This window comes from Hyperoodon ampullatus, assembly GCF_949752795.1.
Source record: "Hyperoodon ampullatus genome assembly, chromosome: 14".
In the NCBI taxonomy this organism is placed as follows: Eukaryota; Metazoa; Chordata; class Mammalia; order Artiodactyla; family Ziphiidae; genus Hyperoodon; species Hyperoodon ampullatus.
Genome location: NC_136927.1, coordinates 42504444 through 42528559, shown reverse-complemented (window position 1 = coordinate 42528559; position 24116 = coordinate 42504444). Strand labels below are relative to the sequence as shown.

Here is a 24116-nt window from a genome sequence, read left to right as displayed (position 1 = left end):
CCCGTTCTGCCCGCCGCACAACAGGCCAGTAAATCGGGAGATGAGGTGTTGAGGCAAGGGAGAATGACTATTCGGAAAGCCGGCAGACCGAGAAGATGCGGACTGGGGTCCCCATAGACCATCCTCTCCCGGTCTGGATGCCAGGTTTTTTTTTTTTGTTTGTTTTTAATATTTGTTTATTTATTTATTTGGTTGCACTGGGTATTAGTTGCAGCAGGCAGGCTCCTTAGTTGTAGCATGCAAACTCTTGGTTGCGGCGGGTATGTGGGACCTACTTCTGTGACCAGGGATCTGAACCCGGGTCCCCTGCATTGGGAGTGGAGTCTTATCTACTCCCGACACCTGGGAAGTCCCGGATGCCAGTTTTTTTTTATGGAACAGAGCCGGGTAGGAGGTGAGGAAGTAAAGTAAAATGGCCATTAGTTTTGCCTGGCTTGGCCAGCATCAGGGAGGGGATATGTTAATTTCTTCTTTTCTGCAGCCATTCACAGGTGGGCAGGGTCAGATTGTCTCCCTGTGAGCTGAACAAAGGCACTTTAGTTCAGCTTTCAGGTAGAGGGGCAGGGTTCCCTGAGGCAGGTCATTATGTAGGATTATAATAACAAAAGCAAGAAAAGCAAAGGTTAAAGTCAAAGAAACATCAACATGGAGTCAAAATTGGCTCTTCTCTGTTACATAGCCATGAAACAAGCAGAACTTTCCTTTGCTTTATTTACAGAATGAAAAAGGGCTCAGTCTTTAATTTAAGTCCTTGCTGCTCTTGGGTGGCCTCCAGTTTTCCCGGGGATTTGCGCCAAGCCCTGCTATAAAAGTTCCTGTGGAATGGTGAATCTGAGCATTTAGATTTACTTTTGTAATCAAGCTTGTAATTTTGTTCCCAGTGGTTTTATGCTGAAATAACAGAGTGACTACTGAGAAGGAGGAGAGACAACACAGGGAGAAAAGCAGTTATGGACCTGCTTCATCTTTGGGTCCAGGAACAGAGGCAGTGATGAAGTGAGAGTGGGAGGAAGAAAGCACAGGGGTGATGCTGCTTCCGGTCTGATGTGAGCCCTCTTCGGTAGAAGTTAGGAAAGAGCCAGCACTGGAAACGGGAGGAAAGTAAGACGGCCCTGTAGGTTAAACAGTAGGATTTGAAGTCAAGATTTGGGGGTGATAGTAATTAGTCCCTAAAGGATCATGGTTTGGAGTCTGGTTGTAGACTCCAGGTTGCAGACTCCAGGTTGTAGACTCCAGGTTGCAGACTCCAGGTGTAGACTCCAGGTTGTAGACTACAGGTGTAGACTCCAGGTGGTAGACTCCAGGTTGTAGGCTCCAGGTTGTAGACTCCAGGTGTAGACTCCAGGTTGTAGACTCCAGGTAGATCCTTCTTGTTCTTCACCTTGTGCTGCCCCCGGGGGGCTCTGCTCTCTGATTTCACTGCGCTGAGGGAAGGGCTCTCTCCCCTCCTGCTAAATGCACTGTATGCCCAATTCTCTTTAAAGCAGAGGTTATAAACCAAAGCTTGTGGGTCAGATTCGGCCTGAACATTGTTAAAAAGAACTTTGACCTAGCATCTTTTAAAAATTGAGATTTTGCCTCAAAATCTAGGTTACCAGCTTCCCTTGAAATATCAGAGGCTCTGGGCAGCCTGGGCCCGTGGTCTCTTGTGATAGCAGTTACCTGGAGCTGGCTGTGTGCTGGCCGCCCACCCCGGGCCCCTTACCTCCTGTCAGCTCTCAGACACGCAGGCAGTGCCATTTGTCACCCTATGAGCACTGCTGTTCAGGAGGAGAGAACTATTTCTCAGTATCTGAGTGTCTGTCAAAAGTGGGGAATAAAAGGTAGACTGATAAGGCCTCTTCCTGAGAGGCCCTAGTCAAGATGAAGGAAACTCCTACAAGCGCAAAGAAATATCTGCCTGCTTTGTTCTTTATATTGTTCGTCCAGCCCGTGCAGACACTGAAGATCGAAACCCTCTGCCCTGCTGAGTCACTCAAGGGTAGAGAAACTGAGCAGTCTCAGGTCAACGCTGTGGACAATCTAAGTGACAAGATTTGACTGATACAGGACACTGTTTATTTATTTATTCATTCAACAAATACTTTAGTGAGTATCTGTTTGGAGTCAGAACTGTGTTTCGCACCACCGTGGCAAAAATGAACGAGAATGACAGTCTTACACCATCGCAGAGCAGTCTAATTGGAGGGGCTGGCGTGTGACCACACACTCAGGCCAGACTGCTCCTTGGAAGGATGTGTTGGAGTTGCGTGAAAAGAGAGATGGGAAAAGCTTGGTAGAGCCAGTTCCAGTTGAGCTGGGCTTTGAAGATGAAGTCAACATCATCCGACAGAGGAGAGACCATCTTTCAGGCAGAGGAGACGGGCTGGAGCAAAGGCGTGGAGCTGTGGGAGGTGATGGGCTGTTTCCGAGGTTGGCAGTGACACGGGGCAGCCAGGCGGCAGCGTGCCCGGCGGGAGTAGTGAGAGACGTGGCTGGAAAGGAAAGTTGGAGCCAGATAAGGAAGGTCTCGAGTGCCAGGCTGAGGACTTGGGTTTCAGCCTTTAGCCTGGTGAACTGCAGTTTGAGTGTTGGGGAGATGAACTGATGGATGGGGAGGGGATTGGAGGCAGGGCGGGGACGTGGGTGCTGTGGCCTCAGGTAGGGTGGGGGACGCCTTGAATTGTTGGCGATATTTGGGGGGTGGCACTAGCAGGACTTGGTGAGTGACTGAAGCCAGGGTGTGGGTGTCGGGTGTGGGGAGGGACGAAGGAGAAGGAGTCTGTTGTCTAGCTTGAGTGGCAACCCCTCCCTGGGGTGGACCAGAGCTGGAGGGCGGGCTCCTGAGGGCAGGGACCGCACCTGCCAACCCCCCACCAAGAGGACAGCCTGGCCCACGGAGACGCTGAGCCCAGATTTGTTGAATGAGTGTACAATGACAGTAGAGAGTTCAGAAAGAGGAATGAGTTTGCCTGAGATTGAGGCACATGACAAATTTGATTTTAGGATTTATTGAGTATGAAGATCTTCTGGGACTTTGACTTGGTGATGTTTAGTCAGCAGCTGGAAATAGGGGTCAGAGAAGGCTGAGCAGGATTTAGTGAATAATTAACCTCTGGATGAGGTGGACGCTATGAATATGGATGCTGTCTTTTTTGGGGGAGTGGGGAAGGCCACTTTCTTTAACTGGGCAGTTTGTGTGAGTCCTCAACGGTAGCCCCCCCGTAAGGGAAGGACTATGTCATCCTCCATCCTCTGGGCAGATTATGTGAGTCCTCGATGGCAGCCCCCCATAGGATGGTCCAGGGCTCAGGACCATATGTTGAGGGCTAGGGTTTGATGGATGCGTTTCCATAGGGTCTTTCCACGACGCTGGGGGCACGGCTGGATTAACAAGAGGTGCCATTTACCAGCCAGCGGGTTAAGTGAGCCGTATGTGAGTTGTCTGTATTTCTTTGATAACAATATGTTCTGCTGCCCAACAGTTAGCGTACTGGCTCCTCCGAGAGGTGATCACACGTACGTGGGTGGTGGCAGCAGCCCTCAGACATATGCTGCCTCTCTCCACCCCTGGAGTGTAAGAGGAAACCTGGGAGGTGCCATGCACCACTCTTAGTCACCAGTGCCTCCTGCTGTTCAGGTGGTAACCTGCCTGGCTGTTCCAGTGGTGGCAAAATCAAATGCTAGTAGTGGCCAGGAGGGTGGTATGGATTAGTGAAATAGGCCAAGTGTAAAATAATTTTTTGAGGGAGTTCCCTGGTGGTTTAGTGGTTAGGATTCAGCGCTTTCACTGCTGTGGCCCGGGTTCAATCCCTGGTCGGGGAACTGAGATCCTGCAAGCCCCGTGGCGTGGGCAAAAAAAAAAAAGAAATTTTTTTTTATATCAGGATGGATTCAAGAATTATTCAACTTTCCTCTTAACTATCATGAGAGAAAAGCAGCACAAAAATGGTGATAAACAGGAACTGACCTTCGGCCTCACCATGTAAGGGGTCTGATGGGCAGAGGAGGCCAGGGCGTCCAGGTCAGGCGTGCCTGTCTGGAGGGAGCCGCCGGTCCTCACCTCCCACTGGCTGATGCCGGGAGGAACCGCAGGCCTAGGATTTGTTGCCAGATCCTGTTTTTCAAGAGAAGCCAGAATCTTTTTTTTTTTTTAACATGAACTCTCTCACTTTTCAATGTTGGCAAGTAAATTACTTTTTTCAAAAAAAACGTGTAGATGAAAAAACACGGCCCGCACTGGAGGCTGCTCGTTGGTAACCTCGACAGTTAGGAGCGCTTGGGGTCATTTTGGTTGTGTTGCCTCCTCGCAGAAACATGAGTGACGGGGTGGATGTACGCATCCTCATTTTGTTGTAACTTCACAGATAGACTAAATTTTTTTAAAGGTCTTTAATTTTTTCTCTTCCACTGCCTGTGAGAGGTGTGTGTACATATGTATATATATTCTATTAATAATTAATAATACACTTACTTGTTTAAAAAAAACCGAAACAGGGCTTCCCTGGTGGCGCAGTGGTTGAGAGTCCGCCTGCTGATGCAGGGGACACGGGTTCGTGCCCCAGTCCGGGAAGATCCCACATGCCGCGGAGCGGCTGGGCCCGTGAGCCATGGCTGCTGAGCCTGCGTGTCCGGAGCCTGTGCTCCGCAACGGGAGAGGCCACAACAGTGAGAGGCCCGCGTACCGCAAAACAAAACAAAACGAAACAAAACCAAAACAATATGAAAAGGTATACAGTGAAAATCTTCTAGTGCTGCCCCCATCTGCCTCATTCTCACCCCTTTCAGGTGCATCCTTTCAGGATCTTTTTAGGGAAATCTCTTTCCCCACTCATAATCAAATGGATGGTTTACATGCTGCTGCAGACTCATTTTGTTCCCTGGACAAGGTAGCTTGGCAGTATTTTCTCATTAGTGCCTCCAGTGTTTCCTCATTCAAGATCGTCAGTTAACTCAGGTCCCCACTTGTTCGTTTACATGACTCTCCGATAGTTTCAAACACCTTGCTCTACCTAACAGCAGTGTTTCAATTTTGCAGGGGCTGTGCGAGAGGACATTTAAGCGTCTGTACCAGTACATGCTGAACGCGGGGCTGGCCAAGGTGGTGCCTCTTCCCTTACAAGAGATCCACCCTGAACGTGGACCTTGCAAAACCAAGAAAGGTAAAGGCAGTCTCGGCTCCTGCCTGGGCTGCACAGACAGTTTTCACTTCTCCCCTCTAAGTGCCAGCCTGTCCCTCTTACCACGTTCTGCCCTGAGGTAGGATGATTTCACGTTATTTTTTTCAACTCTATTCCTCAGCGCCTGGCCCAGGACCTTCTATATAAAAAGCGCTCAGGAAACGTTTGCTGAATGAAACCCTTTCTGACTCCCAGCAAACACCTCTATGTGGATGTCCCTCCAACATCTCCCATTCCTGGTGTCCAGAAACCGAAATTTATCTTTTCCTTCTTATGCTAAGCCAGTATTTTTTAAGTACCTGATATGTGTGTTACATGATTGCATTTTCTAACCCTGCAAAGTAGGTGGTATTATTACCATTTTACAGGTAAGAAAATTAAAGTTAAAAGATGATAAGTAACTTATATGAGGTTAAGCAATCAGGAAGTGGTGGAGGTGGGATTTGAACCTTCTAAGAAAGTTAAACTAGGGACAGTAGACTATGAAACTTTAAAAACCTTCCTTAGTCCTTTATTTTTCTCAGTTCTTGATTTTTATCCCATGCTGTTTAACCCCTCCTGATGAACCAAAGTTGTTTAAAAATCTTAGGGTCAGAGCTTTCAGTAAAAGATGACAGAAGGAATAGATGTGGTTTTCTGCACTCTTCCAACTCCTTCCTAGTGATGATAGGCTATAAAAGGAATAAACCTGCAAGTACAAAGAGAATAGGACAGGAAGTGATGGCAGGGAGAGTTGTCTACATTTTTGTGCTCAAAGGCAGATGTACAAATGGTAACTGACCGAGCAGACTGGGAAAGCTGAATGCTTGTGCGGGGCAGTAGCCAAGAGTGGACACCTCAAGCCTGAAATAAACCAGGGACCTCTGAAAGCACCAGTTTGGATGGGGCTAGAGACAAGAGGATTGGTTTATAGCCTGTGAAGAGCCATTGCACCCCCAGGTCCCCTCCCCTACTTGGCATAGCCAGATAACAAGCCCTTTCCCACAAAGACAGAGGTCTGGACTTCGTGGCTTAGCAGTCTTTCCTCATTAGTACCTCCAGTGATTCCTCATTCCTTGGACTTAACCTCAAGAGAAGATTCACTGGAGGCTTTTGAGACTCAGACATGAGATGCAGCTGGGGACAGGGTACAGTGCTGATAACAGGCGGTATGAGGTAATCTCTATACACAATGAGATAGGAGTCTTCACTGCCTTTCCCCCTGTGGCTCCTAAAACACTGGCAGCCAGGCTTACAGTCCCTAAGGCCAGAGGCTGGAGGCTTCTTTTCTGCAGAAACTGACCAGTCCAAGAGAAAAGTCTTTTAGATCCTGAAATTTAGGGGTTTCCTAGCAAAATAGCCGGCCTCTGCCTGCTCACCCTTCATGGAAGCCCACACAATGGCAGCCCCTCCCTTTCTCTTCGCGACCCTGCAAAACACAGGACTTTTAATGTACAGCAGTATCTTAATGAAGCATTTTAACTTTTCACCAAGCATTTGAGAACTCTAACATGAATGTAAGAGAAACAAACTAACTTAGGAAATAGAAACAAAGTGAGGAGCAGAAGAAAAGGAAAGGAGAGAGAAGGAAGATACTGCATCATGAAACCAGAGCAAGAGGCTATAAAGGAGGGACATGCAGAAAATAAAAAAGAGCTCTTGGAAATAAAAGAAATATGACTATTGCAAAAAGATTTGGTGGAAGGAAAGATAGTGAGATAAAGTTGAGAAAATCTCCTGTAAAGAACAAAAACTCAAAAGGGATGGAAATAGGAGAGTTTAAGTTGAAAATAAGAAGCTGAGCCTAAAAGATCCAATGTCCACACAGTAGGAGTTCAAGTTCACAGTAGGGGGAGGGAGTGTGTGTGCAAGGGAGTAGAAAGGAGGAGATGATGGGAAATGACATGGAATTTTCCCAGATCTGAAGGATGTTAAGTTCTAGATCAAAAGACCCAGCAGATGTCTAACTTGATGAACATAAACCCACACCAAGATCCAACAGCCTGAGACTTCAGAAGTCTGGGGCTTGAAGAGCCTCCAGAGAGGAGACATCAGACTTCCCAGTAGTAATGGAAGCTAGAGAGCTTGGAGCAACACCATCAACTTTCTGAAGGGGATGGACTTTCACCCTGGAATCTTCCAGTCAATGAGGTGTGAGAATAAGGACCTCACACATTTTCATACATGCGGATTGGAAACAATTCATCTCTGATCTCCCAAGTTCCCTTTTAGGAAGCTACAGGAGGATGTACACCATCAAATAACAGGCTAAGCCAAGAGACAGGAAAGCATAGGGTCCAGGAAGAGGGGGAACAATGGAAACCCTGGAGAGATGATGAAGGGAAATCATGATGACAGACGTGGGGGGGGGTGGAAGGAAGTCCATGCAAAGGATCAGTTGCTTAGTGCCTGTGAATGTGTGAAGGGAAATTTGTATGCTAGCAGAGAGTCTGAGTGTGAATTCGATATGGGTACAGAGAAAACCAAGCAAATGGAAAAAAGTTATTAACGCCAAGTAAAACTAAAAGGTGTGTAATTTTAAAAAGCTTAAGGCCTGTGTGCTTGACTATGTGGGCATAGCAAGTAACCTGTGGAGACTGGCCTCACTAACAGCTCCAGAGAACGTTTGCTGGCTGAGGACAGACCACGGCCTCCCCAGCACTTGGCTTGGTGCCTGCAGGAGGTCCCTAAGTCTTGTGGAGGAGATGGTAACACACAGATATTACCACACAACAGGTGTATAAAAGGCAGGAGCCCCTGCCTTTTATAGGAGGGAGGTAGGAAAGCCCCCCAAGAGGAGACTTCATCTTTGAGTGTCTTAAGTGCTGAGTAGATGTGTGACTGGTTGAATGACTGGAGTTCCTCAGGGGAAGGGGTGGGGAGCATCAGCCTTTAAGTAGACAGGAAACCAGGAAGTTCCGCTGGGTCCTGAGGCAGGGAAGAAAAGGCTTCAGGAACTGAGAGGTGTGCTGGGGATTCCCACCTAACATTTGACTTGGAAATAGGATTATCTGAATGCTTAAAATATCATGACCTGTGGATCTAATAAGCATTTTTATTTCCTGACTTATTGAAAGAAAGGCATTAAAAATAAGCAGATGAGTAATTTTTTTAGAGTAAAGAGAAATTAAGAAAGAAATAGCCTTAAATAACTTTTTTTGCTGGGCTTCTCCATGGCTTGAGGCCCTTGGAAATTCAAACTAGCCCCTTGAGACTATCACACCTGAATGGACTTTTGATGTAAGACAGCCTGGGTTAGAATTCTTGTCCTGTCACTTCCTGTTGGGGAGTCCTTCAGCAAGTTTTGACCTCTCTCTGCCTCAGTTTCCTCATCAGGATTATCTGGAATAATAATATATATCTTTCCAGAGTGTCGTGGAGCTTACAGGCGACAGTGTACACAGAGCAGGGCCTTTGGGCCACATCTGGCAGTGTATTTTGTTGGCCTCATGGTGTTTGTTTTCATTGTAATTGTTGGCATTTAAAAATCAGAAATTTCACCTACAAAGTCAGCCTTTCAACTTTTCTATAGAAATAAAACTAGGCAACATTGAACTGCATTTCTTTAATAGCAATTCGTGAGGTAGAGAGGTGTGCCACCCTCTGTTGAGGGAACCCACCTTCCCCATTCATTCAGCTGCTGTTTAACTCGCAGCTGGCTTCAGTCTGGGTATGTCGTCTGCCTAACCCTTGAAGGTGTGTCCTCATCACACCATGAGTGGTCCTAGTTTTCTGGAGGCCCAGTGCTGGGAAGAAGGATCGGCACGACTCAGAGACTGGGTACTAAGGATGTCAGTGGTGAGATTAAGAGGGCAAATACATAAGACGATGAGATGACAGTCAGCATTTTTAGATTGTCACGCACACGCGCAGTGAGCCCATTTCTGACTGTTCAGGAGGCTCGTCTTATCCCCGCGTGGTCTGGTCACCACCTCTCAGCTCTTTAGGCTCATGGACAGGCCTGCCACGCTGTGTCTCAGCTATTTATCTGTGTGACTTTTTCCCAACTAAGCCACCCTCCTTGAGGGTGGCGGCCACACCCCTCACATACTTTCTGTCCTTAATGTCTGTGCATTGTCTACTGGGAACAGAGTAGGTGCTAAGTAAATGTTTAGCCAATTTAATTTAATTAGGTGCCCCTTCAGTGACTTTCCTCGAGCAGGAGACAAGGGATGAATGCACAGCTTTTTAGTCTTTTCTTGCCTTGAGCTGTGTCTTCCCAGTTTGCAAAATTAACATAAAACCTTCCCTCCAAGCTGTTATGGAGTAGACAAGACTTAAATAATAAATAAAGATGATGTATTGCTTCATGTAAATTTGCAGGTGCGCCTGGATATATATGAGTGTTTCTAAAAGGCCGTTAACAAAGAGTTTGGATTTCAGCTTATTTCAAATGTGTTACAGAAAGCTGCAGTGATCTGTTTTGCAAAAGGCAAAAATATCTTGGTAATGAAAACAGTCACCTGAACTGATGTGTTTTGCAAATTTGGATTATTTTCTTCAAGTGTTTAGCAGTCATTCCATGTTTATTAAGTTGTGCTGAGAACAGAAGGGAAGAGAAATAGAAGTTAACTTTGTAATCCCTTGGAAAAGGATCACAGTCGGAAGCAGTTGACAGAAGTCGGGCTCCCTAGAGCTAATGACTGAGACAGGCATTTAGCGGGTTTCCCAGGTTCAGTGGCAAGGTGAGTCCAGCTGTGAAGAGGATGGGGTAGTTCTAGTGTCTATATCTCCCTGTTTATGGTGTGGACTCTTCCCCCAAGCTGCTGCCCTGTGACTTTTCAAAAATAAAAAACAAGTTCAACAGGATTGCAGGACAAGATCAATAGACAAAAATCAGTTATAGGGCTTCCCTGGTGGCACAGTGGTTGAGAGTCCGCCTGTCGATGCAGGGGACACGGGTTCGTGCCCCGGTCCGGGAAGATCCCACATGCCACGGAGCGGCTGGGCCCGTGAGCCATGCCCGCTGAGCCTGCGCGTCCGGAGCCTGCGCTCTGCAACGGGAGAGGCCACAACAGTGAGAGGCCTGTGTACCGCAAAAAAAAAAAAAAAATTAAGATGAATAAAATAAACAGACCTTTTAATATGGCAAAAACTATTAAAGGCAGGAACTTAAAAGAGTTGAGAAAGGGGTAGAATCCTCAATGGCATAAATTCTGGGCCTTGGGTGACTTCACTGGGGTGGAGGCAGATCTCCTGAGGGGGCACAGGCACCTGGAGGGTGCCCTTGTGGGAAAAGAGTCCTTTCCTCTGTGTCCCCCCCAGGAGGGAACACGGGCTCAAGCCTGCTGGCCGCTCCATCAACCCCCCTGAGCAGGGAGATGGGCCTGCCCGGTCTGTGGGGTGGAAGGAGCAGGCTGGCAACAGGGGGAAGGGCGGTGAGGTCTGGGGCAGAATTCTGGAGAATGAGAGGGGGACAAGCTACAGTGGATGTGCCTCGGAGGTGAGGGACTGGCGACATTGTCCTTTGAGAACTTTCTGTGGTATGATTGAGGGATGAGGAGGGAAGCCTCCCCATGCTTGGAAGAGCCCGAAGGCAAGTGCTGGGACCTGTGAGCACAGGGCTGGCCTACAGGTGAGCAGGTATTGGAGGGTGACTGAACCTCTAGACCGAGGCCGTTTCCACAGATTCCTAAACCTGTGTGAGCCCCGTGTGTGCTACTGTCAGGACCCGCGCTGCCTTGCACAGTTAGCCAGAGAGACCTTTGACTCTGATGGCTTGTCTTAGGGCGTGAAAAAGAGGAAGGGGCTAGGGGAGATTCTGCACTTTGTTAGCCATTATTTTCCGGGGCACTGAGCCAAGTGTTAGTTCTTTGACTCTGATCCCTTTATCACCCCATCTTCTCAGTGCTACGCTTCACTGATAAGCAACTAAAGCACAGATCACTTGCCTAAGGTCACAGAGCTTGGACGTGCTGGTAGGGGAGTGAGCAGAGGAAAGTGTGGCTCTTGAGCCTGCAGCCATCAGGCCCCTCTGCCGCCTCTGCCTCCTGAGAGGCTGGCCTGACCGACAGGAAGTGCAAGCAGGGTGGGCTGGTGGGGGGTGAAGGCGAAGGCGTCCTGGGTGGCCGAGGGCAGGAGACTCCTCCATCAGCCCTTCTTCCACACCCACTGGTAACTTCCCGTCATGCCTGCAGAATGAAAAATAAAACCTCTGCTCGGCTAGAGACCATCTGCAATCTCCGTTCTCATCCTCATTCCCGCCTCTCCCACCAGCACCCCTTCCCAAACGACCAGTCCTTTTCCACCTCTGTGCCTTTGCTGGTGCCCTTCCGTCTGCCTGGAATGCCTGTCCTCTTCTGACAGTTTCTTCCGGATCCTTTAATATCCCACCCAAATGGCCCGCCCTCTCTCTCTTCCCCTGCGTAGTCTTTTTGTTTGCCAGCTCTGTGGGTTTTGGAAGCAGAGCCCTGAGCACATTGTAGCCGATTTCTCTGTAGCCATCCAGCTGGATAGCGTACCCTGAGCACTTAACTCATTCACTCCCTTAGTCCTTACTCCCAGGTTAGTCTAGACACATTGTAGAATTATCCCCGCCTTGTAGATGAGAAGCCTGAGGCTCAGAGGTTCACAGCTTGCTCATGGTAGAGCCGCAGTTCACGCCCAGGCCCGTGTGAAGCCTAATCACCCTGTCCGAGGCTCCCTGGCCTCTCTCTCAGACACAACCCTTTGCAGGGGTGGGAACCCTGTCTTGTCCTTCTTTATGTGTTCTAGGCCCATCACACAATAAATGCTGTGAAATTGAGTGAAAGGCCCCAAGCAGCCTCCTGACATTTTCAACACCGGTGACTCCGTCTGACACTTGAGCCCCCAAGCTCTGTTTTTCTGAGGTTGTGGTGATGATAACAGTAATGATAAAGCAGTAGCAAGCACTGTCCTGAGCACTCTGTGAGTAAGATGCTATTCTTGTCCCCATTTCATAGCTGAGCAGCCTGAGGAACAGGGCTGTGGGGTCAGTCAGCCACGTTGATCCAGCCAGTAAGTGGCAGAGGCAGGTTCTCACCAGACAAACTGTCTCCAGAGCCCATACTTTTCCCCAGTTCCATCGCCCTGGGTGTGGGCTGCAGCACCCTCCTCCGTCCTTCTGGGTGCTGCCCTGAATGCTGTCCTCCCATCTCTGGTTAGGCCTCTCTGCCGGTACCCAAGGCAGTCACCTCCTTAGAATGTCCCATGGGCTTGCTTATAGTTTCAGTTTCCCAGACTATCTGAATAACTCCCCAGCCCTGACCAACCCAGCCCCATTCAAGGGGTGTGTGTGTGTGTGTGTGTGTTGGTGGGGTGAAGGGGGTAACACTCTGAATTTACATAACTTCCGCTTGGCTTGCTAGTAGGACTGTCCCTTTGTCCGTGACCCTCTAAGAGGAAGTCTGTCCTGGGGCTCATTTGTTGCTTTTCTTCCTCCCCGGGTTGATCACAGTTCAGGGTACCACTCTGCTAGGAGGCCGGATGAGATGTTTCATTGGGAATGTGAGACACACGGGCTGTTGGTTCTACGTCACAGCTGCTCTGGCTTTTCCTTTACAAGGAACGGTGCTTTCTGATAGAAATGTGAAATTCAGGCCCAACCATGTGGCCTAGTGTGGAAGGAAGGCCACTTGCTGGGTCCGAGGCCACTTAGATCACTTGAGCCCTCTGAGCTTCCGTTTCCTTTTCCTTAAAATGGTGATAATAACTTGGAAAATTCACACGATGATTAAGTAAAATAGCCTCTGAACGGACCTAACACAGTGCCTGGCCCATCCCAGGTACTTAGTAAAGATTCTGTCCTTCCCTTCTTCCTTGTTGGATCTTCAGGGCATCTAAATTAAGGCACTTTTCATGCTAAGGTGGAGCCCTTCCTGGATCATTGACACAGAAGGACTGTGTGGTTCCTTTGTGTAGAAATGCTGACCTTAGTGCATGCCACATGTTTTTGTGTGTGTAAAATGCCTAAAATTTTGTGTGTTTGAGAGCATGAGCAGTGATCTGGCCGGTTGTATCTCTCCTCCCTTTTGTTCCTGGAAAGAAAACCCTGCACCCAGGGGTCAGTGGCCGACATCAATGGGACCGCGATTCCTCCAGGGCGGTTGCAGGTAACCGAGGTGGCAGCTCAAATGGAGTGACAGGCCACGTTCACCTGCGTGAGTCTGCCGACCAGTCTTGCTCGAGCCCCTTCTGCTTTGACCTCAGCTGCCTTGTGCTCTAGAACAATATCCTTAAAAATAGCAAGTATGAGGGACTTACTTCCCTGGTGGTCCAGTGGTTAAGTTTCCACGCCCCCACTGCAGGGAGCCCGGGTTTGATCCCTGGTTGGGAACTAAGATCCTGCAAGCTGTGTAGCACAGCCAAAAAAAAAAAAAAGGCAAGTATGAGCTGAAGGGATTTTAATAAAAATAGAAATTCTGAGTCTGGAAAAAACTCTAGAACTATGGGAAATGCATAAAGATCTAGTGAAACAAGTTCCAAGTGGTCCCTTGGATCATGAAGCTCAGACTGCACTGTGCCCCATCCTTTACCTGCTTTTTCTCCTGCCTCTCTCCCCCAGCCCCACGAGGCTGACATTCTCATCAGCCCTGGTTTGCGGGCGAGTCAGTGGAGGCTGAGGGAGTTCGACCAACTTGCCCAGGTTCCCACACCAGCTCAGGCAGAAGAGTCCAGATTCTTAACCACTGCGCAGGCTCGCTCTCTCTTATGCAAGGTTTTCCAAAGGAAAGATGCAAATGGCATGGCCTGAGGAAAGGGAAACGTTGCGGCCATCAGTGTGTTGGGTGAATGACCAGGGCTTACCTCTCTGACGGATACAGAAACAAGTGCAGTTGGGATTCAGGGCAGAGAAATAAGCTGTGCTCAGGGACAGGCAGAGCTGCAGACCCTGTGGCCCCAAGCCTCTTCAGGCGTCATCTGGATAAGTCACAGCAGCCCCTTGCTCAGCCCAGCCTTAGATGCTGGAGCTCACCCCTTGCCATGTGTTGGGACTTGCCCTCCCCCCACTGGGTTGCATGCTCCTAGTTGGTCGTGGGGCTCACAGTTCCCAGTGTAGTCGCAGGGAGCAGCCTGGTCCTCCTGCGTCACCCTCAGCCTCCCCCAGCCAGCGGCCTGCCTGCCTCGGCGCCTTCCTGAGCCCCATGCTCAGAACCAGAGCAGGGGAGAGTTCCCATGGGACCCAGGAGCCAGGTCACCCCAACCGTGGGCCAGTTGTGGGGCTTTCCTACCTTGCAGGAAGGGACCAACCATCTTGAGTTCAGCTCCTGTTTGTCATGCCCTTGCACGGTGCTAGGTGCCAGTGATGCCATTAAGAGCAACTGCTATGTTAGTTGAGAGTCAGACAGCCTGGGTCACATCCTAGCTCCGCCACTTCACAGCTCCGTCGCTTTGAGCAAGTCACTTAACTTTTCTGTGCCTCAGCTTCCGCGTCTGGACAGTGCAGCTTACAGGGGCCTGCCAGCCTCAGATCATGAGATCTGATGGGTTAATTTACGTAACGCTCACAACACAGTGCCTGGCCCACGGCTCCACGCCAGCCTCTGTACAGACGTTATCTCGGGTCTCGCTGACACTAACCCGTGAGGGAGAGAACATCATCATCTCATTTCACTGAGTGGGGAACAGAGAGCTACAGCAAGTCATCACCCCAGAGTTACAGAGCTGAGGTTGAAACCCACATGTGCCTGACTCAGGAGCCCGTTTATCCCCACTCTCCTCTGAGCATCCTTCCGTCCTGGCTGTCAGCAGAGGGCGCAGCTGTGCCATCAGGAGAAGGATCTGACGGGGGATGCAGGTGAGGACAGCTACTGCCTGGGCATGAGGAGCAGAAGGCTGATGGCTGAGGGCGTTTTCCTTTGTTGCCTTAGAGTCCACGAGTGTGCTAGTAACGTTTTTCCTCTTCCACTTAGCTTACTTTGAGGGCTGTTCTGTGTATCTTTTCTTGGCTAATTAGCCCCTTAAGGAAGTTATAAAAGTGGGAAAGAATCACACTGGGCTCTTGCCTGAGAGCGAGTCCGTCGGCCTCCATAAATGCTGCATTGTGTCACCCCTCAGGCGGGCTGGCCCTTGCCCCGGGTCACCCACTGTTCTCAGTCACATGGGCATCTTTGAATTAGGGGCCGTATGTCATCAAAGGTTTAGGGCTTGGGCTCCGAGGCTGGACTGCCCAGTAAATCCCAGCTCCTCACTTGCTAAGGGATGGGAGTTTGGGCAGATCCCTTGGCTCCACACGTTCTCAGGTGTGAAACGGGGAAGGTAGCCCACCTCCTAAGGCTGTGATGAGGACTAACCCATATAAGCCGCCAGGAGAGCTTAGATCAGCGTCAGGGACCCGGCAGGCGTCCGAGGAGTGGTGGTGGTTTTATTGTTGGGAGAGGAGGTCGCTCTGTGAGCACCAGCTTAGGGGTGAGAGGGGGGCTGAGGGGCTTGGGCGTGGCTCAAGGTAGAGGACAGAGAGGAAGACCAGGTGGCGAGTGGCTTGGCGGCCAGTGTTCTGCCCACGTGCTGGGGGTGCTGGCCACAGGGAGAGCCCAGCCCCGGGCCCCGGAGCCTTGAAGTAGTTCTCACCCATTCAGATGGCCCAGGAGTCCCCTCGTTCCCAGGTCTTCCCTCTTGGGAGGGAGAGGCCGGGGCAGGCACCGGGAGCGAAGCGCAAAGCTTTGGAAGCAGGAAAGGAGGACCTGGCAGGCGCAGAGGGAGCCGGGGCAGGGAGGCTGTGCCAGGCGCGGGCTTCGTGTTTCTTCTCATGAAAAGTCGAGAACTGGGGGATTTTCTCTCACTGGCGGGATTGGAGGGGAATCAGCTGGTGCCCGAGCCCTGCCGCTGGTGCCCGCACACCTGCTGACCTTTGGCCCCAGGCCAGCCCTCCCGGAGGATTCTGATTGGTCTGACTCTGAGGGTCAGGTCTCTGATATCAGGCCCCTGAGATGCTTTACTGCTTGTGAACTTCACTTGCAAACCATGTGCTGTGTCCCCCACCTACAGAGAATCCCGTGCCCGAGTTGGGGTGATTGGACTTGATCTGCTCAGACGTCAGTCTGTGCTGCCCTGATGTGGGTGTTCCACACACCTTCACAGCAAGGCCCTCGGTGGCACAGCTCCTGCTTAGGAGGCACTGGGTTGCAGAGACCAGCTTTACTGCCACTGCTCCTTGCCCTGGTACCCGAGGATTCTGCACCTTGGTGTGCCGGTGGACGCTGGTGGAGAAGCTGCTGATAGCCCTGCTGTAACAATGACTACAAATACAGTGACTTAACACAACACAAACTCATTATTTTATCATTCTGAAGGTTGGAAGTCTGTCATTGGACTAAAATCGAGGTTTCGGCAGGGCTGTGCTCCTTCTGGAGGCTCCAGGAAAGAACCCATTTCCTGGCCTTATCCAGTTTCTAGACTCGGCTTGCATTCCTTGGCTCGTGGTCCCTTCCATCTTCAAAGCCAGCAGCGTAGCATCTTCCAATCTCTCACACTGATCCTCCTGCCCTCCCTCTTACAAGGACTCTGTGATGTTATACTGGTCCCGGCCAGACATTCCAGGATAATCTCAAAATCCTTGACCACCAGCACCACGACAAAAAGCCTTAACTTAAATCATGCCCTCAAGTCCCTTTTGCCACGGCAGGTAACATATTCATAGGTTCCAGGGGTGAAAGTGTGGACATCCTTGAGGGGCTGCTGTTCTGCTTCCCGGCTGTCAGTATCACAGGACACCACCTCTTCCGTATCAGAGACCTGGCACCTGCCTGAGTCACTTAGCCCCTGTCACAGGCTACTGGGGGTTTGGGCAAGTTAACGCGTCTGTACCTCAGTTTCTTCATCTGTTTGCCTCCTAGGGTTGTCAGGATCAAAGGAGTTAGCACACGTAGTGTCTAGATGCTTTTCCTTTTCCTGTACCTCTCGTGTTACAGCCATAGGCGTGAGCTTGTTATTTTCCCCACATGGTGCTTCCGTAGGTTGAGTACCGGTGCCTTGTGATTGTCTGAAGGCAGGCACTCGCCTGCAGAGTGTGGTGACTTGTCGTCCGTGTCCTGCCCCTTAGTCCTGGTCATCGTTAATATTATTCACAGAAGCTGGGTCTATAAAGAGTTCTGTGTGGACCTCTTACTGTTGGCAGTTTTGCCTCCTTTTGAGTTATTTCTTGGAGTAAATTCCTAACCTTGGCAATCATGGAGTTAAAGGCCTCTTGAAATGCTCTGGAAAGGTCATAGAAGTTGTTCACACTGCTGCCATACCTTAGTGGCAACAGGTATTGGCTTAAAAGGGAGACGATTGTATTCATCCTTTCAGCAATACCGCCCGTGTGCCTGCTGTGTGCCAGGCACCGTTCAGGGGAGCGGGGGGCGGTGATGGGAAAAGACGAGCACGTTTCCTGTAGTCATGGAGCTTGTCTGAAGCAGAGGCTGCTGTTTATTTAACAGGCCCCTCATTATTCCTTTCGTTTGCATTTCTTTGTTCACTAATAATATGTTTTTTGTTTTTAAAGCAATTTTATGGAGTCAGTATTCAGGTCTCGTGCCCCAAGGCGTGCCGTGTTAAATGTTCCAAGCTCGATGCCCTGTGCGGCCTTCCTCGGGGCCTCTGGGTCTGCTGAAGCCGCCTCCCCCAGGGCTGCACTGATTTGTCATCATGGAACCGTGTGCCTGTGTTCCCAGGGACCGACGTCATGGTGCGCTGCCTGAGGCTGCTGAAGGAGTTCAAGCGGAAGGTCGAAGACCAGGACGACGACGAGGACGAGGAGGCCATCTCCAAGGCCGTGCCACCGGTGGACATCGTGTACGAGCGGGACATGCTCACACAGACCTACGAACTCAGTAAGTCCCGTTCTCCTACCTGCATATACACAGGGTTCCCGAGCTTTGAGTCGAGGTGTGTTTTGGTCACATGTTGAAAGAGGGCCCTGCTGCCGAGAATGTCACGCAGCGGGAAGCTCCCTGGTCCCCTTGAGGGTTTAGGCTTTGGGGTCAGATTTGAGTTTGAGTCCTTGCTCTGCCCCTTGTCCGCCAGCTGAAGACTTTAGCAAGGTCTCCGAGCCTCAGTTCCCTCATCTGTAAAATGGGGATATCTCCCCTAGCATGTAAGAGGACTGAATAAGTAGGATTAAAACATCTGGTGTAGCACCTGGTACGTAGAAAGCACTAAAAAAATTACCTATTAATATTACTACTCAAAGATTTGAGAGTCACCTACCAACTTCTCAAATTGGTCTGGAATCATTGCAGCCTGGGGATTGTTGTGATGAAGGGGGAAGAAACATGTTTCTGTCCATTCCTCACCCTTCCCCTAAATCCCCTAAAATCTATGTAAGACAGCAGTGACCCAGTGCCATAGATGGTGTGGCCGCAGGTCCCTGTGGAGCGGAGGATGTCTAGAGTAGAAGGGGAGGGGCTGCAGGAGATCTGGTTCAGCCAGCAGGTACGAAAGCACCTGGCAAATCAGCACAGCCTTTAGGGAAGGCTGTTTGGCTGTTTCCATCAACTCTTCAACATCTCTCAGGATCTGTTCCTCAGAACACAGTTTGAGAAATGCTGCCCTTAACCCTTTCATCCCTGCTTTTAGCATGTTACTAGTTTAACGTAGGAACACATTCTAGTCACGTCTTTCCATTCTGCTGTTTATTTTTATGCGTGGACAATACAGCAAAACTGCCTTTATCTAGGTTGGTTTTACCTGGCGGCCTCCAGTGTATGCCGCATCAGGAAATAAAGGGGAAGCTCTTTCTGAACGGTCCAAGAGTGTTGCCCGGAAGTCTGCCCTGTAGTATTTTGCTGGAGGGGCTCCCGCCCACCGCCACCCCCCCAGGCTCCTTCCTGGAGTTCCCAACCCCTGAGTAGTCGAGTACATTTGAAAGGGCTCATTGCAGGAAGATACAGTAATAGCACAGCTTGTAGCAGGGCAAGAGCTGACACACCAGACAGAGCAAGTAATAGAGCACAGCTGCCTTTCGGTCATTTATTACAGGGCCAAATAGCATGATTTCCTTCTGTGGCCCCTGCTGGCCGGCACCTGTTACGGGACAAGGCAATAATCGGTGTCCGTAGTGCCTCTGAGTCTACCGAGAAGGATGGGCAGATGTTCTTCCTTAAAAATCCCTCCGGTGCTTTTTAAAAGGCTCAGTTTAATTTAGCTGAGAAAGTTCGTTCATGTGAAAGCACACTCTTCCTGCTGCAGGATAAAACAGCGTCCCTGGAGCTCGGTGGATCAGGCGTCGATTGCTTGACATACAGCTTTGACGTGGAAGAGTCAGATAGTGAGCGCTTAAAAATGAGCAATGAGTCGAGCGTTCAGAGTCTTGGGAGGGGAGGGTGGGAGGAGTTAGGTGTCTTACTCTGTCTGTCGGTTTCCCCTCATTGAAATGTCTGGGAACGGACCTGACTTGTGCAGAACGGCTCCGTGGTGGAGGCTGGGGTTCAAGTGTATTGTTTCACACAGTTGAGCGTCGAGGCACGAAAGGCATTTCCCAAGCTGAAATCCGAGTGGCTATGAACGTGGGAAAGCTGGAAGCCAGAATGCTGTGCCGTCTCCTTCAGAGATTCAAAGTGGTCAAGGTAACAGCGTGAGTTCGTTGTCTTCAGATGTGCACACAGCGTGGTTCTGAAGGGAGCCCAGGGCGGCCCTCCGTCTCCGTCAAGGAGGCAGATGGCTGCCAGGGAGGGCGGCAGTGCTGAACACAGCCCACAAGTGTGCCCCACCCCACCCCCACTGTGGATTTTGTTGGTTTTCGCTTTTTGAAAATTGAATGAGTTATCAGCATTGAAAAGTCAGCAGGAGATGCTGCAGCCCAGGGAGCAGGTCCCCCACTCCTGCGTGGGGTGTCAGCTGAGGTGGCGCTTCCGACGGCGCCCAGAGACAAAGCGGGCACCCCCCAGGCCTCAGTCCCAGCCCGGCCCTCCCTCTCATTTACGTTCCTTGCCTGGGTCCTGGGGACAGCGAGTTGGCCAACTGTGTCTGGTGTCCCCTTTCGGGACCCAGACCTGCTATCTCAGCCTGTTATGCTTCGCTCCCTTCTTGCCAACTTTTTGGCCATTTTGCTGGAAAGCAGTGTTAACAGTTGAGCTAATGATTGTGCAGCACTTAGCACTGTCCTTGGCGTGTGGTTGGTACATGAAAGGTGTTACTCCTTCTGCCATTAAGGGCAGAAAGTCCCTTTCCCCTGTTGTAGAAGACAAAGGGGAGTAACTGAGTGACAGCTTCACCACCACTCCCCACGGCAGTGGCCGAATGGAGCTGGGGACCTCAAGGCCCTGACTCCGAGTCTGTGACAACAGTTAAGAACCGTCCAATTCTGCTTATTGACCGTCTCTCATAGGCCTCATCCTGTGCCGGGCCCCGGGGGTTTGCAGAAGGCCAAGTTAGGGCCCTGCCCAGCGGGGAGCTCACAGTCTCCTAGAGCAGACACACAGTCAGGATTCCTTCCTGTGGAAGCAGAACCTGAGGGATGGCGAGACAGGAGGACCCACGAGGGGCTGAGCTGGGGCCCAGGCGTGAGGTGGAGGAGACATGGGGGAACGTGGGAATGACAAGGAAATAGACACCGCAGAAGCCCGGTCACCAGAACGCCTGGGTGTCCCGCCGTCCTCTGCAGTGTCTTAGACACATCTCGTCCCCTCCAGGGCTTCATGGAGGACGAAGGACGGCAGCGAACCACCAAGTACATCTCCTGCGTGTTTGCGGAGGAGAGCGACCTGAGCCGGCAGTACGAGAGGGAGAAGGCACGGAATGAGCTGCTGACCACCGTGAGCCTGGCCTCGGTGCAGGAGGAGTCCCTGCTGCCCGAGGGCGAGGACGCTTTCCTCTCCGAGTCGGACAGCGAGGAGGAGGGCCATGAGGGCCGCGGCGGCAGGAGGAGAGGCAGAGGATCGCAGCGGGACTCGAGGTCCTTCTCGAACGGCGGTCTCAGGACTCAGCCTCACCACTCCACCCCGAACAAGGGTAGGGGCGTGCTCGGGGTGGGGGGTAGGGGGCGTGGGCAGGAGGTTGCGCACCCTCAGTCTGAGCCGCTGCCTATCCCGCCTGGCTCTGGGGACGTTCAGTCCAGCAGACACCTGAGGATGGCCTTGGTGCTGCCCTAACTAGGGACCTGTTGGTGTCACGTGCATCACATAATCATAAACTTAGGAGATGCTTGTGTGGTTTGTCTCCAGGCTGTTGGCAAGTCATTTCTCCTTGGCAGATGTTTTGTTTGTTTTGCTTTTATTTGGTTGTGCCGGGGCTCCGTTTAGTTGTGGCATGCATGTGGGATCTAGTTCACTGACCAGGGATTGAACCTGGGCCCCCTGCATTGGGAGCGCAGAGTCTTACCCACTGCCCCAGCAGGGAAGTCCCCTTGGCAAATGTTTTGTTTGTTATGTTTTGACTATTAAAGGGATGGAATTCCCTAAACGTTCTCTATCCCTTTCCCTCCAACAATCTGTGTAAGAAGCCCTTGGGGTTTTAGTTTAGTTATGGAATACTTTTCTTAAAACACGTGGAGGGTGGTGCTGATGACAGATTTGCACGTCGGGGTCAGGGTCGGGAGGGTGCGGCTCGCTGCTTGCTGGTCCACTTCCCTCATCTTAAATTGACCACATGGACTCCTTTGGCCTGGGGGGCTCTGGTCCGGCAGCTGAGCAGAAGTGCCCCTTTCACTTTCCCCCTGCTGTGGCCGTGGTTCATCCATTCTATGCCTGTCCTCCACTGCAGGGGGGTGGAAAGTCATCAGCCTTCACCCATTGAAGAAGCATCCGTCTTCCTCCCTGGGAGCTGCTGAGAGAGGTTGCCAGAGCTCTTTCAGGGGGGACAACCTCATGGACACCAGCAGCACCTCAGACCCCAGCGTGTCCTTGGGCTCCCACTGCATGGAGAGTCACAGCGGCGACATAGCTGTGATCGAAGAGGTCAGGCTTGAAAACCCAAAGGTGAGTGCCCACGGGGGAGGGCATTTCCTCTAGGAAGGAGCCTCTGGCAGGTGGACGTCAGCCTTGGCTTTTCTGTGCTTAAGAATCACAACAAGAACAACAAAATCAATAATCGTAAAAGTGCCACATGCTCAGGCAGTGTAGGTGGGGGGGCCTCTACGGTAGGAATGCAATGCTCGTTGACACACCACCTTCACGCAGCCCACCTTAGCAGAAATCACCTGCATATTATTTACAGGGTTTTAAAATTTCCAACAACGTACTCTTTCTACTTCAGTTTATTTTGAAGGAAAAATGTGTATAGCTACTTTAAATCAGTGGTTCTCACTCTGGGCCAATTTTGCCCCCCGGGGGACATTTGGCAGTGTCTGGAGACGTTTTTCGTTGTCACATCGGGGAGAGGGCGCTAATGGCATCTCGTAGGCAGAGGCCAGGGATGCTCTTAAATGTCCTAGACGATGCAGGGTGAACCACAGCAGAGTTATCCAGCCCGAAGTGTCAGCAGTGCTGAGGTTGAAAAACCCTGCTTTAGATGAAAAGCCAATATCATTTGCCATAAAAAGAAGGTGATCGTAAAATAGGTCTGATGAAAACAAAACTTTCTTAGTCCATTCTGGTCAGATAGTGTTGTACTTCACAGTGTTAAAGACAGTAGAATCAAACCAATACTTTTTCCTCAGTGTAGTTAGAAGGATTAAAAGGCAGTTGACACAGGAATGCTTTTGTCATTATGTGATTCAGTGCTGTCCTTGGTCGCTGGAAGGTGCCTCAGATATGGCCAGTGGTGCCTCAGTTGCCCAGCACAGAACAGACTTGGGATCAGGGTGGCCTTTGATGCTGTTGCCACTGTTTGGTTCGGGCTTCACAGCAACCCTGTAAGATGAAAGCCAGCTCTGGTCAGGAGGAGGCGAGCAGAGCCTCTGGGGACTGAGGGACTTGCCTGCTCAGTTAATGACAAAATGGAGAGTGGAACCCGTGGGTGTGGAGTTCCCACCCTGCCCTGCTTCTCCATTTCCGGTGTGGAAGCCTGAGCTTGGGTTCTCTCCCTACAGCAGGAGTGATGGAGCACGGGTTGGGGGAGATTTTCTGTGGAATTTTCTAGAACCTTCTAGCTGTATCCTATCATTGGATGCCATGACTCTATCAAGTCATGATTGGTCTTGTCTCCACCTGAAGCACCTGCTGGCAGGTGGATCCCACCAAGTTCCCAAAGGTTTTCCCTGCCATCCTGGCCCTGCCACCCGCTTTGCACCTCCTCATCAGGTCCACGTGTCCCCCGCAGCACACTCCCTCCAGGCCCTGCCAGTCCTGCTGCTAGCTTCCTAGCTCAGCTCTTTCTCTTCCTCTTAGAAATCTGTCCCCAGAGTAATGGCAGAACCTTGTCCTTCTTTTTGCCCACTTGCTGAGAAGAGGGGTGTGAACTGTGCTGTCTGGAGGTCCCTTGGTGAAGCGTGTGATCACTTTGCTCTGCAGCAGCGCCGTGGAAAGCAGGCAGATTTTCTCGCGTGGTTCTCCTCCAAAATGTTTGCTTTGAAACGCGAGAGAGAACCAAAGTCTTTCTGCCACTCTTGGGCCCCTTCTTGGATCTGTGACTCTTTTGCCCCTCGAGCTCCGCCCCCTTCGGGAAAGAACCGAGCCTCTTCCAGAGCACCGGTGCCAGCAGGGAAGTGATGGGACCCCGGCCCAAGGCGCCTCCTCAAGCGTGTTCTCATTCTCTGGAAGCGCTTCTCCAAGCGAGGAGGGCATCCAGCAAAACAGGCCATGGGACCGCCAAGTGGCACTGAATTATGCCGAGTGATTGGCCAGGAGTGCGTTAGGGTTGTGATTTCCTTTCCCTTCAGGGTGCACATTTGGGCTTCAGCATCTTTGATCCAAAGGCAGATGAAGCAAGTTCAGATTCTAAGTTCCTGGAAGCTAAAAGGAACCACGAAGAGAACAGTGGGCGTGGCAGCAGGGGTGGGGGAGGGCACCCGTCCGCTCTCCTCCCCGTCATTTACTCGCCACTCATCCTGATCCACTCGGAAGCCTGCCTCTGCATCTCCCTTATGTTCCCAGAGAGGCTGCCCGTGGCTTCCCTGAGGCGGAGGCAGAAGCCCGTCCTGGCGCACGTTCACGCCCTGGC

The 24116-nt window shown here is 51.0% G+C and overlaps 1 protein-coding gene across 1 annotated transcript in view; it reads left to right on the top strand.

The window, feature by feature from the left end:
- GTF3C1 (general transcription factor IIIC subunit 1) overlaps nt 1-24116 on the top strand; it is a gene marked incomplete at its 3' end in the record, with an annotated part of 71532 nt that overhangs the window by 8133 nt on the left and 39283 nt on the right. The window contains exons 6-10 of the mRNA XM_079719383.1: nt 5018-5141; nt 17753-17911; nt 19530-19645; nt 20711-21029; nt 21780-21994. Of these exons, the coding sequence (XP_079575509.1) occupies nt 5018-5141; nt 17753-17911; nt 19530-19645; nt 20711-21029; nt 21780-21994 (933 nt within the window). The remainder of the gene's footprint in view (nt 1-5017; nt 5142-17752; nt 17912-19529; nt 19646-20710; nt 21030-21779; nt 21995-24116) is intronic.